Consider the following 15,248-nt stretch of genomic DNA (forward strand, 5'->3'; position numbering starts at 1 on the left):
TTACAGTATGCTAAGGTCAGAGGGAATCCCTCAAGGTCAGGCCTAATTTTGTTTCTCTTTAAAGTTAAGCCAAGAAGAAGACATGTCAGGATGCCCAGACATCAGCCACCGTGAGCTTCTTCCTGCCCTCCCTCCGCATGCCATTCTGGCGCTGCGCTTCGGTTTCCTGTTGAGTCTCTGCTTAGTAGATGACTTGGCACAATCTGGCTGCCCAGATCTAGGGGATTTGTCCCGGGGAGGCTTTGCGCTGGAGGAAGGTAAGAGGAGCTGGAGGTTGGAGCTTCCTGATTTGTGGTTTTTCCAAGAACAGAAATGATTAGCCATGGGGAGAGGTTACTTCATTGTACGTTGTTCTACTGGGTAACCTCCCTCTGTTCTTTACCAGCATCACACAGCAGGTTGGCACCATTTTTGAATAGAGGCTTCTCACAGTATCCTCAGCAGCATTGAGTGTTCCTCATGTTGTAGTAATGAGCAGTAGATCTCTCTCAGTGGGCAGTGTGACCTCTTTGGTCACTCTAAAGGGCTGCTAGCATTTCTCTTAAGCCGGGGGGAGAAGAGCTGTTCTGTGTGTAGGGGTGTTGGAAACACATGGACAGAAGGAACTGGCCTCACGTCCCATTGTGTTCCTGGGATGGCTCTTCCAAGACCAGCACTTCCTCCTGGCAGGCAGGCCCTCACAGAACTCTGCATTTGGAGATGGACAAACTCTCTTTTTCTTGTTACTTTCTCCCCAAAATGTCCTCTTCTACCAGCCCCTCTTAAGAGCTGATTTTCTATAAGTTATAGTGAGGGCACTGCTCTGCTGTGCACAGAAGGAACCCCAGCGCAGAAGCACAAGCTCCCTGTGGAACCTGCAGGGATGGCAGTGATGACAGAACCAAGGGGGTCAAGGAAGGTTGGAGAGGAGTGGGCAGCAGGAAACAGCTCAGGCTGCCTGACCTGGCCCCCGGCTGCCCATGAGGGCCTCCAGAGAGGGGCAGAGCTGGCTTATCGGGATCCATGATGGTGTTTGCACTTTTAAAAGTGCCCTCTTCTCAGAGACCCTGGTTATTTCCAAAAGTAGGAAGTAATCAAATTTACAGTGGATAAAGTCCAGTATTTGAAATCAGGAAGACAGAAAAAAAAAGCAAAATAGCATCCTTTTCTGAGAGGTATATGCTGACCAAAAAGATCTTTCATTCCTGTGAACACCAAGCAGCGCGGCCTCTGGCAGAGAGAGCGCTGGGTTGTAGAGATGGAAACTTGTGTTTAGCAGGCTGTCTGCTCCCAATAGTGGCCCTGGCCGCAACTGACCTCCTGATGCCTTGCTGACGCTAACTGTGGGTACCAACCAGCACCGTGGACATCGGCCCCAGGATCAGTCTACGATTTGTCTGGTGGCCAAATGATGACTTTTAAGTGGGGAAAGCTGGTGGGGGCTGCACCGTGCTCTGCAGTGTAGTGGGATCCTGTGAGCTGGCCTGCACAGGCACTCCCTCCCCTGCCAGGAGCCCCAGGGAGGCTTCTCCAGCCTGAGGCTGCGCCCTCCATACAGTTCCACTCCCCATCCTGTGCCAACAGTAGGCAAGCGGAGAGTAGCTTGGTCTTGTTTTTATTAGCTGTTGCCCTCCAGGCTATGACAGGGCTCCCAGGGCGTAGCCTGAGAACGCCCATACTCTCTAGATTCCCTCCACTGGGCCCCTGTCTTCGCCATGACTTCTTCCTGCACCAGGCCCCCATGGGCCTTGCAGGCCAGTCCAGGCAGGTCTTTCACACTCTGTTGTCCCACATAACAGAAAAAGCTGAGCAGACAGGGTAGGAAACACACTTATGTCTTCCTGGCTCCAAAGAGGATGCCTGTGTTAGATGGATGTAGACAGACACAGCACTTCACTGCTTCCTCCTCCTCGCCACCTGGCCCTCCCTTGGTGTCTGTGGCCTGACTCTCCTCTCCTGGTGGTCCTACGTCTCTGACCATCCCTCCTCACTCTCAAATTTGCTATTGCCCACCACCTGCCACTAATGGCGTTGTGTTCTTCTGGGTTCCCTTTCTCACTTAAGATGCTCTTCCTGAAAAATCTTACACATTCCTGTTGAACAAATGGTCACTTATATGCTAGTGACTCCTAAATTTCTAGGTCCATCCCAGACTCTCCCTCAAGGTCCAGATTACCTATACATCTAAGCACCGTGCCTGTCTTGCAGGCATCTCAAATACAGCATGCTCATGCCTCTCCTCCAAGCTGGCTGAGTCTCCCTCTAATAGATGACCTTGGGGTCATTTTCTCCTCCACATCGCATAAGCCACTGAACCTCTATTTATCTATCTCTTGAGAACTATCCCATAATTTCCATCCATGCACCCCCAGGCCTGGTCTATATCAGTCCCCTCGGATCTGGACCTCTCCTGAGCATCCTCACCCCTCCTGCAAGGCTGGTCTCAGGTCTGCCTTACTCTATGGTGATTTCTCCCCACAAATGAAGTTGGCCCTTTCAAGAAAAGTCCCTCTCCTTCAGTGCTGACTGTGGCGATTCTTTCATGCATATCCTGTCCACTGTCAGTCCCCTCTGCATTCACAAGAGCAAGTGCAATGCCTGCTGTGAAGGAGCTAAAGTTTGTTGAATAAACACATGAACAAATGGTGGTTTTGTGGTGTTCAACTGAAATATTTCCTATTTCAGCACTGGACCATGCTGTTTTTCTCACTATATAATTGGTTACGCTAAACGCATCACAAGGAGCCAAATTCAAAAGGTCAAAGGAGAAGGCAAATGGCAGAGTGTGGTAAAGGGGCAAGTGAGAGGGTCTCTGAAAAAAGTCAGGCTAAAATTACAGGGGGTTCAGGCAATGTTATCTTGATCTGGATGGCCAGTTACCTGACAGATTACTTTGTTCTTAACATACGAACATCCTATTCACTTTTCGGTATACTGGTTGTTTAACAGTAAAAATTAAATGTTAAAAACCCACCATTGTTGAACAATCTCCAAAGGAAATCAAGGAAACAGTTCTATGTACAGTAGCATCATAAAGAAAATACTCAGGAATAAACAACCAAAGAGGCAAAAGTCTTGTATATTGAAAACTACAAAATTTTGCTGCAAAGAAATTAAGGATGCCAATAAACGGAAAGACATCTTGTGCACATGGACTGAAAGACCTAATATTGTTAGGATGACAGTACTATCAAAAGTGAGCTACAGATTCAATGTACCCCCCATCAAATTCCCAACTGATTTTCTGTGTGTGTGTGTGTGTGTGTGTGTGTGTGTGGAAATAGAAAAATCCATCCTAAGATTTACATCGAATCTCAAGGAACCCCAGGTAGCCAAAACAATCTTGAAAAAGAACAAAGCTGGAGGTCGCATACTTCCTGATTTCAAAGCTTATTATTACAGAGCTACAGTAATCAAAATAATGTGGCATGGCATAAATATATACAGATATGGTCAAATGATTTTCCACAGGATGACAAGACCATTCAATGGGGAAAGAACATCTTTTCAACAAATGGTGTTGGGAAAACCAGCTATCCTTAGGCAAAAAAGTGAAGCTGGACACTCACACCATATACAAAAGTTAACTCAAAATAGATCAAAGACATAATTTAAAAGCTAAAACTCTTAACTCCTAGAAGAAAACGGGAGAAACTTCATTGGAGTCAGCAGTGACTTGGGTATGACACCAAAAGCACAGGCAACAAAAGTAAAAACAAACTAGACTACAACAAAATGCAAAACCCCTGTGCATTAAAAAAAAAAAAAAAAGGCAGCCTACAGAATGGGAGAAAATATTTGCAAATCATGCATTTGATAAGAGGTTAACATCTAGAATATACAAGGAACTTCAACTCAACAACAAAAGAGCAAACAACCTATTTTTTTAATACCCATCTACCACCTTAACCATTTTAAGGGATTTAACCCATTTGAATGATTTAACTCATTCAAAATGACTTGAGACATCTCTCCAAAGAGATATACAAATGGCCAACAAGTACATGAAATTATGTTCACCACTAATCATTACCACTAATCATTAGGGAGATGCAAATTAAAACCACACTGAGATACTTCACATCTATTAGGATGGCCACTATTTAAAATAAAAACAAAAACAAACAAAAAAAAACCCAGAAAATAATAAGTATAGGCAAGAATGTGGAAAAGTTGAAATCCTTGTGTGCTATTACTCTAGACTAGTATGGCTGCTGTGGAAAACAGCATGGCTGATCCTGAAAAAATTAAAAATAGAATAACTGTGTGCTCCAGCAATTCCACTTATGGGTATATACCCACAGGAACTGAAAGCAGGGTCACAGAGGTATCTGTACACCCATATTCACAACAGCATTATTCGCAGTTACCCAAAGGCACAAGCAACCCAAGTGTCCACTGACAGGTAAACAAAATGTGCTATACACATACAACTGAATATTATTTGGCCTTAAAAAGGAAGGAAATTTTGATACATACTACAACATGAATGAACCTTGAGAACATATGCTAAGTGAAATATGCCAGTCAAAGACAAATGTGGTGTGACTCCACATGAGGCACTTACCGTAGACATAAAGTAGAATGGTGACTGTCAAGGTGGAGAGTTGGAGGGGTGGTGGGGGTGAAGGGGAGTTCTGGAGATTGGTTACATAATTGTGAGTGCACTCAACACTGTTGAACTGTACACTTAAAAATGGTTAAGACAGTAAATTTTATAGGTATCTTACTACAATTAAAATTTTAAAAATATATTGCAAATAAAAGCCTGAAAAATTATTTTAAAAATGAATCAGACTCACATGTAAGAGGTAAAAAAAAAAAAATGTAAAACTCTTAAATGAAGATAAAAGAATAAATTTCCATTAAGCTTAGATTAGGCAATGGTTTCTTAGATAGATAGATACACCAAAAGAAAAAAATAAACTGTAATTCACCAAAATTAGAAATTATACTTCAAAGGATACCATCAAGAAAGTGAAGAGACAAACCACAAATTGGGAGAATCTGTGAATCACTTATCTTTAGGTGACTTGCATCTACAACATACAAAAAACTGTTACACCAATAAAAAGAACTGAACTGAAAAGTGGACTAAGGGCTTGAATAGACATTTCTCCGAAGACATACAAATGGCCAATAAGCACATGAAAACATGCTCAGACATCATTAGTCGTCAGAGAAATGAAAGTCAAAATCTCAAGTAGATACCACTTCATACCCAGTAGAATGGCTATAATCAAACATGAATTATAACTGCCGGTGACGTGGAGAAACTGGAACCCTCAAAGATTGTTGGTGGAAATGTAAAGTGGTACAGCTACTGTGGAAAATTTTGGCAGTTCATCAAAATGTTAAAGTTGGGCCAGGAACAGTGGCCCACGCCTGTAATCCCAGCACTTTGGGAGGCCGAGGTGGGAGGATCACCTGAGCCCAAGAGTTTGAGACCAGCCTGGGCAACATGGGGAGACTGTCTCCACAAAAATACAAAAAAACTTAGCTGGGCATGGTGTCACGTCACTGTGGTCCCAGCTACTCAGGAGGCTGAGTTAGGAGGAGCCTGGGTGAGGCTGCAGTGAGCCGCAATCATGCCACTGCACTCTGGGCAACAGCAGAGACCCTGTCTCAAAAAAAAAAAAAAGGTTGGAATTATATGACCCTGTAATTCCACTCTTACAGAAACATATGTCCATGCAAAACTTGTTCACCACTGTTCATAGCATTAGTCGTAACAGCCCAAATGTGTAAACAAACCAGTCTGCCAACTGATGAATGGATAAATAAAATGTGGTACATCTATACTATGGAATATTATTCACAAAAGGTAATGAAGTACAGATAGATTCTACATGTGGATAAGCTTTGAAAACATTATGGTAAGTGAAAGAAGCCAGTCACAAAAGGCTACATGTTATATAAAAAGCTCTTAGGGGTTTTTTAGAGGCTGAGGGAGAAGGGAAGTGACTGCTAATGGGTACAGGTTGCTCTTTGTAGTGATGCAAATGTTCTGGAATTAGTGGTGATGGTTGCACAACTCTGTAGATATAATAAAAAACACTGAATTGGTAAGTTTCAGGGTGAATTTTATGGTATGTGTATTTCTCCAAATAAAGCTCAATAAAGCTGTTACTAAACAAAGATGACAGGGCTTTATAATATACATTTCAGAGTTGTTTACTTTTGTTAATAAAAAGTTATATCACTTAAATATATATACATTGAAAAAAACCATTATTGTCCCTTTCCTGGTGAAAAGGAGTATACACAACAGACCTTTGTGATATTCTGCAACAATGACCCATATTGGTGTGGAATTCTCACTTTTTAGTAGAACCTTTAAAAACTCAAGTGAGCTGTACAACGCCCTGATTGCTTTAACTCCAGTGAACCATGGAAGACGCCAGAGTTCTTTGTGATTCTTCAATGCCAAAAATAAAGTTGGAAACTTGGATTCCTGTTTGACTCTACTGTATTAAGTGATCAGAATAAAATTACTGTAAGGCTAATCTTCAACCACTTCATGGTTTTCATTCTTGCTTTCTACAGTGAACATCTGTTGTTTCCACTTGGTCTAAACCCCTTTCCTTTTGGGATTCAGCCCACTACTCATCCATGTGATTCTGACAGGAGTTAGCAATGACAGTGCAGATAGCCCAGGCCTGGCCAAGATCACAGGCCCCCATCCCCTCTTCCATAGGGACTGGTCCAATGCAAGGGCAGGTGATCCTGGGAAGACCAGAGTCCTTTTATAGATTTGATTTGTGGACCCTGAAAAAGGAAGTTCTGTCTCTCCCTTTTGAATCATGGATAGTAAGGATGTGGACTTGGAGCTGACACTGGCCCATGATGTAAAGCGGGCCAAACTGAAAATGAAACCAGGAAACAAAAACAGTCTGAAGATGATGGTAAAGAGCCTGGGCAACACAATCTGGGGCCTAGCATCAGCTATGCCTGTGGATGCTATTAAAGTGCTGAGGTTATTACTTCAGTGAATCAGAGCACAAATGAAGTATTTCTTCTCTAAGGAATCAAACACAATTCATTTTAGAACTAGACAGGAAAGGACTGAACTAAAGAAAAAGTTTTATCCTAAACTTTCCCAACAGACATCTTCTGGATAGGCTCCATGTTATCGACTGTGTCAGTCACATCAGTGGCCTGTACAAATTGGGTAACTCAATTCAAGAGTCAAGTTTGCAAATAACAATCTTTCCATTTTCTGTGCTTTAGAACAATTCTCAAAATACATTTATTATGCTCCCAACCCATAACTGTTCAATTAGGTTATTCTTCTAAAAATAACTTGGATCAAGAGAATCATTTACTTTATACATATTCGAAAACAGAACTCATCCATTTTCTTCAGTGTTCCATGGAGGGGAAATCTGGTCCAACCAAACAGATGTAGTAAAAAGTACATTTCCTGTTCTGGCTTCTTTGTGTTAATGACCAGGGAAAATATTTGTTGTTTTCCATGTTGGCTTCAACATAATGTATCAATATCCTTTTCTTCCTCTGAATCTTGCCCTGTTATCCAACTGAAAATAAATATAATACAATTAAATCAAATCTGGTACAATATAATTAATGAAACACCCCTTACTTTGGTAAGGTTATCACCGCATGAGAGAAATAAACCAGTTATTAGCAAAATCAAAAAGGTAATGACATCAGAACTACCAAGAAAAACCACAGTAATAAAGATAGCATTGGCAGGGCACAGTGGCTCACGCCTGTAATCCCAGCACTTTGGGATGATGAGGTGGGCGGATCACAAGGTCAAGAGTTTGAGACCAGCCTGGCCAACGTGGTGAAACCCCATCTCTACTAAAAAATACAAAAATTAGCTGGGCGTGGTGGCATGCATCTGTAATCCCAGCTACTCGGGAGGCGGAGGCGGGAGAATTGCTCGAACCCAGGAGGTGGAGGTTGCAGTGAGCCAAGATCGCGCCACTGCACTCCAGCCTGAGCAATAAATAAATAAATAAATAAGAAAGATGGCATTAAAAATATAAGTTCCGCTTAAGGGCAATCAATAAAGATTTTCTTCACAAGCAGAATCCAAATTACATTTAACTTTTTATTTGGACTATACTCCATATACATCCTTCTTCTAAAAAACGTAACTTTCTAGGTTTAGGTTAATATTCAAATATATTTGAAATCTTTAAATTGCAACTGATGAGCCCTGAAAAATGTTAAGTAACACATGACTTTGGGATTAAAAGTCCTTCAGGTGAATTACCACCTCACAAACTGGCAGCACGTTGTTTGAAGCCTCACAGTGCAGTCATTTCTTAAGGGTAGTAGGTAGAGCAGAGGGTTCTAAAGTCAGTTTATAAGGCAAACTTGCATAGTCAATGTCACTCCCCAAAACTTCTATATTGGGGGTCCCTAACCTCCAGGCCATAGACCTGTACCAGTCCATGGCCTGGTAGGAAGCGGGCCACACACAAGGTCAGCAGCAGGAAAGGGAGTGTTAGGGCCTGAGCTCCACCTCCTGTCAGATCAGGGGCATTATAGTCAGATCAGCAGCATTAGAGTCTCAGGAGCATGAACCCTACTGTGAACTGCACATCCAAGGGATCTAGGTTGTATGCTCCTTATGAGAATCTAATGCCTGATGATCTGAAGTGCAACAGTTTCATCCCAAAACCATCCCCTGCCCCCTTCTCCGTCCGTGGAAAGATTGTCTTCTTCCATGGAATTGGTCCCTGGTGCCAAAAAGGTTGCAGACCACTATTCTATAGGAAGGAATTATGTTGGAGACAGACCCTGCCAGTTAGTCCAACAAAGTCAGTGTGGACAGACAGCCATTTACTCATTGAGCACTAGGTAAAGTAGCTAAAGCCATACTTTTTAAAAAAATAATTTTAAAACACAGGAATCAGGATGGTGAACTGCTCATACTATGAGAGAACAGCAGATTCAAACTTCCCATCTCACCTTCAATAAGATGCACACTCACTGTAATAGCATACAAAATTACCCACACAATTTAAATTGTTATATTTCTGGGTTTTTTACCAAGCATGTATAACAAGTTGCATTAAGAGTGATATGACTCTACTCATTTTGGAGGACTAACAGTAAAACATGGTCTTGGAGAAAGATTATAAAAAGGTCCCTAAGCTGGTCGGGTGTAATGGCTCATGCCTGTAATCCCAGCACTCTGGGAGGGAGAGGTGGGTGGATCAGGAGTTCGAGACCAGCCTGGCCAACATGGCGAAACCCCATCTCTACTAAAAATATAAAAATTAGCTGGGCATGGTGGCGGTCGCCTGTAGTCCCAGCTACTCGGGAGGCTGAGGCACGAGAATCACTTGAACCCAGGACACGGAGGTTGCAGTGAGCCAAGATTGCACCACTGCACTCCAGCCTGGGCAACAGAGCGAGACTCCATCTCAAAAAAAAAAAAAAGGGGTCCCTAAGGTGCTCTTTTCAGTGTCAAAGTATACGTGAAACTCTGCCTTGTACTGATATTTAGAAATGGTAAGAACATTTTACTTTTTATGTAAGATTGTTAAAAATTTCTGCAGAAAGTAGATAAATTGTAAAAATAAAAATCTGACTTCTTCGTTCTTTGAAGATCAAAGACTGAGCTTTAGGTAGAGAATTTCAGAGGGTTTACTGCACACACTTTGAAATTCTTGACAAAGTTAAAGGTTTGCATTTTACATGGGTAACAAATCTATGTGAAAGAAGGCAAAATCCTTCTCTATTCACACCAAATGACAGGAAAAGATGTCACTTAAGAAAGTAAACAGAGCAGGGCCAAATTTAATCTAACTTTACACCCTCCCTGGATCTGATTAGCTGGCAAACATGCTCCAAGTTCTTTGTTTACAACCACTTGCAGGTCGTAAGTATCAGTACCCTCCATTTCTTTTGTTAACAAAAAGGAAGGGATTTGCAGTGTAGTTCCTAAGCAAACAAAAGCATGCTCAAGGCCAGGTGTGGTGGCTCACTCCTGTAATCCCAGCACTTTGGGAAGCCGAGGCAGGCAGATCACCTGAGGTCAGGAGTTCAAGACCAGCCTGGCCAACATGGTGAAATCCCATCTCTACTAAAAAAATACAAAAATTAGCTGGGCACAGTGGCAGGCGCCTGTAATCCCAGCTACTCAGCAGGCTGAGGCAGGAGAATCTCTTGAACCCAGGAGGCAGAGGTTGCAGTGATCCGAGATTGCGCCACTGCACTCCAGCCTGGTGACAGAGCAAGACTCCGTCTCAAAAAAAAAAAAAAAAAAAGCATCCTCAAGTCCAAGTGCTTTCTTCCTTTAATGGGATGCTCATATTTTCGGTTTTACACATTTCTCCAAGAAAAGGGTCTCAGTTTCCATTCCAAAGATCTCCGTACATCTTCCAAATCAAAGAATGTTAGAATGAACCCCAGAGATTTGTAATCTCTTTTTAGGCCCTATTTCTACAATCCATCCCTCCAAAATTCAAACACAGATACTGACATTTTCTCTTAGTCACATAAGGCACAAGTGTATACACCTTAGAGCTCCACATTATATGTTTGTATACAATTGCCAACTGATCTGAACTCGAGTGGCCAACATCAACTTTTACCCGTATATACCTGCCGAGACTTCATTCTCACACTTTCAGAAATGCATGAAGTTTGGCAGCTGTGGTTAGCACGGTGATAGAAGAACATAACAATGAGCTGTGGGTTTTTATGAACGCTACCTAACATTAACTCACTGGGGGAAGAAATATTATCTATGTAATTTTTTCCAAACCATATCACTGCAACTTATCTATAACTATTAAGTCATTCATATATTTAACCTCCCTATAGCTAATTTTTAGCCTAAGCTTTTAAAAATCTTTAACCACTTACCACTGATCTTTTACACTCAAAAAATGCGTACTTCAAAGAGTTGCAGTATCCTTCCTTCAAACACTGCCGAGGTGATTTTCCTTCCTATGACAGACACACAAAACAATATAAACACCTTGGAAATTTTCTCACAAAGTACAAAATAATTGTCCTTCTGAAAATAGTCCCTTTTTAAAGTGTTAAAAGAGGAAAATAGAAAGTTAAGCAGGAAATAGTTCTTAATTCATTTGGGCTGTTGGTGCCTAAAGAATGAATAAAAAATTGTAAAGTAACTTGGGAACTTTAAGGACACTGTTGAATTCTTCAAAACACCGGTTTCTATGGGATACTTTTCCTTAAACTGTTTATATAAAAATCTAGAAAGGGATATCTTTATTTCCTTATGGGTGAAATGTGTGAACTGGGTACCCTAAAATCAGAATATTTTTAGTGTTGGCACGAAACACTTTACAAAGATATTAACAAGGCAGGCTGGAATACTACTTAAATAGAAACGTGGCCCATTCATGCACCAGGAAAAATGTAACCCAAAGCTCATCTGCTCTGCGTAATCAGGGATTTTCCCTCAAGCAGATTTTGACTCTACAGCCGCATCACTGCAGCCACTCCCCAGAACCTTTATGTTGCAAGTGCCAGGCACACTCTGCTAGTTTTTACTATGAAAAGCTACAGGGTACTATGTCTGTGGTATTCCTGTCCCCCAGGAATCTTGGCCACCTTCCAGTCTGTATGTCTGCCTGGGTCCTAAATATCAAATGTCATCTACCTCAGTGACTCTCAAAAGTGGATCAGAGTAGTAGGTTTCCTTCCTCTCCAAACTCTGCAATTCTGCTGGTGGGATGTGTTGCCCACATGAATGACGTGGAGGCAGACAAAGAAGACCAACCATACCAAAGGTTATAACTATAGTTTATAAGCTGATGCCTCTTCAAACTGTATCTAAGATGCTACCGTTTTCAAAAGCTTTCAACCTATATTGTCAACTGCCTGGGGTGAAGATCCATCTAGATACACTAAAGCTAAGAGACAGTCATTCGTCATCCACTCCACCCCAAATAACACTGCTAGCTGTCTGCTCTTCCTTTTTATCCAGCATATAGCTGGGTGAGATCTCCTAGACACCCTTGCATCTAGCTATGGTCCTGTGACTAAATTCTAGCCACTGGAATGTGTGGGAACCAGGTGTAGAACTTCTGGGTTGGTCCTTAAAGAGGCTTGCCCCTTTCCTCACTTCACTCCATAAGGTTGCCGGGCCTGATGATGTGGAAGCAAAGCAGTCTTGGACCATGAATATGAGAGCAACACCCTACTTCCTATATTTTCCTATTTTCACAGCACAGAGTCTCAAGATCAACAGTGTCTGTGTTCATGGAAGATTGAGGGAAATGACCAGGCCCTGATTATAGGCACAAGAACAAAAGAGAAAATTCTGTCTTGTTTAAGCCACTATTATTCTGGGTCTCTGTAACATGTACTTTAATCTATATTCTAACTAATACACTCCCAAGCTTTTTTGCCTTCTGAGGTCAAGATCAGTCAGTGCTCTCAAACATGGCTGTGCCCAAGAACCAACCTACGAAAGAAACTTTTAACTTATTGGGGGTAGGGTGAGGGCAGCAGTGGAATCTGTACTTTTAAAAAGCCACACCACTTCTAGGTGATTCTGATGAAGAGTCAGCGGATCTGGAAGCTGTTTGTGGAGACAAAGAAGGTATCCTATGATGAGTGACGTTCCTCTGGCAGAGTTTCATTGTCCTGATCATCCAGGAGTCATTAAATCATAAGAAGTCTCTTCAAGAGATGACTGTTGAATCTGCTTTTTCCCTGCTTTCCTCCAGCCCCACTGGAATTTACATCCTTACCATTACCCTGAGTTTCTCTGAGGCCCTCTAACTTCTTGACAATCTCCCAAAGCAGCACCTAGAACTAAATACATGTTTATGTTGAATTCCTCCCTGGAGCGAGGTGCTGCAGGTTTCAGGTGGCTTAAAGACTGGCAAGAAGAGACTACAGCACCAACTTGCCATAGGATCAGATTAACCTTTTTATTCAAGAACTTAAGAAATCAAAAATTTCCATCATAAGTAAGGTTGCCACACAGAGCAAGCACAGACCTCAGCAGAGCTTTCCTTGGTCTTTCAGAGTCCCCAGTGAGGGGCAGTGGGCAGTAGCTGCCAACAGATTGTAGGAGATTGTTCTGGACCTGCAAACCTTCCTCACTATTGCCCTTTTACACTCCAGCTGAAGTCACCATTCAGAATGAATTTAACACAAACCATATATGAACTTCCATCTAAAGAAGTGCTTATAAGCATCACGTTTTCTGGCTGACCTAACTGAGCATTGGTAAGGCCACATATTCAATGGTGGGAAAAGCAAAGTCTGTACCAGCTGTCCCAACCATAATCTCTGCCTACAGCATTCTAGCCAAACAGCTCTGCTTTCTACACTGGAGAGACCATGTTCCATTCATCAGTATTTGTTCCCTCAACTGGAGCCTGCACTCCATACATGTTTGCTGTATCAACCGCTGCAGAAAGCCAGCTTGGAATTCTCTGTGCTGCTGCTATTGTCCTCCACTTGGAGTTTCTTTCCTCAGTCCTACTCAGTGTACTTTCTTCCTTTGACTACTCATCAACATGGCCTTCCGATGCTGAACGTCTGGATAAAAGCCAGTCTCCTCACTCTGACTCTGACTCTGACACACATGCAGGCCTTCACACCTGGCTGCAACCTTCCCCTCAGGCCTTCTGTCGCATTCCCCTATGGCAGGACACTAGCTCCTCTGGGCCCTCCCACATTTCCCTGCCTCTGCAGTTGCTGTTCTTTCAGATTTTCCCCACAACCACAACAGTTCCCATTCCTTTACTTGATAACTACTACTCAACTTTTAAGACTCAGCTCAAATGTCACCTTAGAAGATTCCAAATTCTGAAGCAAAATCAGATGCTCTCCCCTTGGGCTAACGCATTTTTTTCCTCAAGATCTAGTTATTAAACCCATGTTTAATAAATGCTTACAGTCTTATGGCAGGAATTTAGACCCTTAGATGTCTATTTCTCCCATGACACTAAGCTTACATGGGTAGTGACTGTTACTGATTCATCTTCGTTATCACCAGTGTCAGGTACCATGCCTGCCACTTAAGAGGCATTTACCAGGAGCTGGCTGAACGGCAGCACCAGTGAGTAAGAGGCAGAGGGGACACAGCCCTGGACAGGGGAGCCTGAAAACAACGGTACTTCAGTTTCCTCATTTATATAAGGAAGTTGCGCGAGATAATCTCTGAAATTTATAATAACTCAAGTTTTACTAGACATTGGGAGGCGAGAATGGCTGACTGCTAAAATCAGTGAACCAAACAAATTGTGACTCGGTAGAAACACTGATACAGTCTTACAGTGGATGTCCATTTGGGGGTAATCTTTTCTCTGAAATAACAGCAACTTTCTGAAACTACATCCCCCAATGCAAAGACAATTGCACACAACTGAATGTCCTCTCGTCGGGCCTCTGCAATTGGAAAAGGCACTTGTGCTTTACTTGAGCTCTAATCCAGAACTCACATCCACTGTGAACCTCACTACACGCCTCAGTGCATTCCGAGAGGGTGCTGAGACCTGTGTCCGTAGCCGGGGAGTGAAGGAAGAGTGTAGGGGAAGCAAGATACGAAATCGTGAAAATATGGAGTTGCCTTATTTCTACAACTTAACATCCAAGAATGCAGAGAACTGTAACTCAGAAACAAATTCATATCAACACAAAGCAAACTGAGCACACATTCAGTCACAACTGAACAGGCAGGAGACACTATTGGCCAGGGCAGTGTACCAGGTTTACGCAACTCTCTGGAATCATTAATTCTACAGATTATCACTTCTAGGCAGGCAAGAAACCTGGCTTATTCTCCTTTATGTCTCCAGAGCCTAGTAGAGTTGCTAGCATTCAATAAACGCTTCGTGAACTGAAATGGGTTAACCTTTACAAAAACCCGACAGGGTGCGTTTATCTTTATCTCCGATTTAACCCCACAGGGAACTGGGACTCCGATAGCTCAGTGGATCTGCGCACGTTCAGTGAGCCCGAGCTGTGACCTACGCCCGGGATGGTTAACTCCAACCGCCGCCGCGGGCGACCCGCTGCCCTCCGCCGAGCCGCGCCTGCCTGGAGCAGGCGTCGTCACCACCGGGAGCGCCCGGCCGCGCTACCTGGACCACACAGTCCGACTCCAGCAGACACGCGCCCAGGTCCTCCTTCAGGCCCCCGCACGCGCCGCCCTGCGGCTTGTCCTCGTAATACTTGGGCATGACGGCGTTTCCCCTCCGCTGCGGACTCGGCTTTCTCCCACCGCAACGGTTGCGAGCGGGTAGGGAGCGAGCGAGGCCCCACTCTCAGGGGACCGGAAACCAGTGGCAACA

The 15,248-nt window shown here is 43.1% G+C and overlaps 1 protein-coding gene across 1 annotated transcript; it reads right to left on the bottom strand.

Annotated features, from left to right (window-relative positions):
- Positions 1 to 6,045: 6,045 nt before the first annotated feature.
- LOC129030794 (cytochrome c oxidase assembly factor 5) lies at positions 6,046 to 15,244 on the bottom strand. Its single transcript, XM_054476506.2, has 3 exons — positions 15,039 to 15,244; positions 10,831 to 10,914; positions 6,046 to 7,517 (listed from the first exon to the last, which is right to left on the bottom strand). Exons 1-3 carry the CDS (start codon positions 15,135 to 15,137, stop codon positions 7,476 to 7,478), a joined length of 225 nt encoding a protein of 74 aa, XP_054332481.1. The 5' UTR covers positions 15,138 to 15,244; the 3' UTR covers positions 6,046 to 7,475.
- Positions 15,245 to 15,248: the final 4 nt, after the last annotated feature.

Source organism: Pongo pygmaeus, chromosome 12 (genome assembly GCF_028885625.2).
Source record: "Pongo pygmaeus isolate AG05252 chromosome 12, NHGRI_mPonPyg2-v2.0_pri, whole genome shotgun sequence".
NCBI classification, from domain to species: domain Eukaryota; kingdom Metazoa; phylum Chordata; class Mammalia; order Primates; family Hominidae; genus Pongo; species Pongo pygmaeus.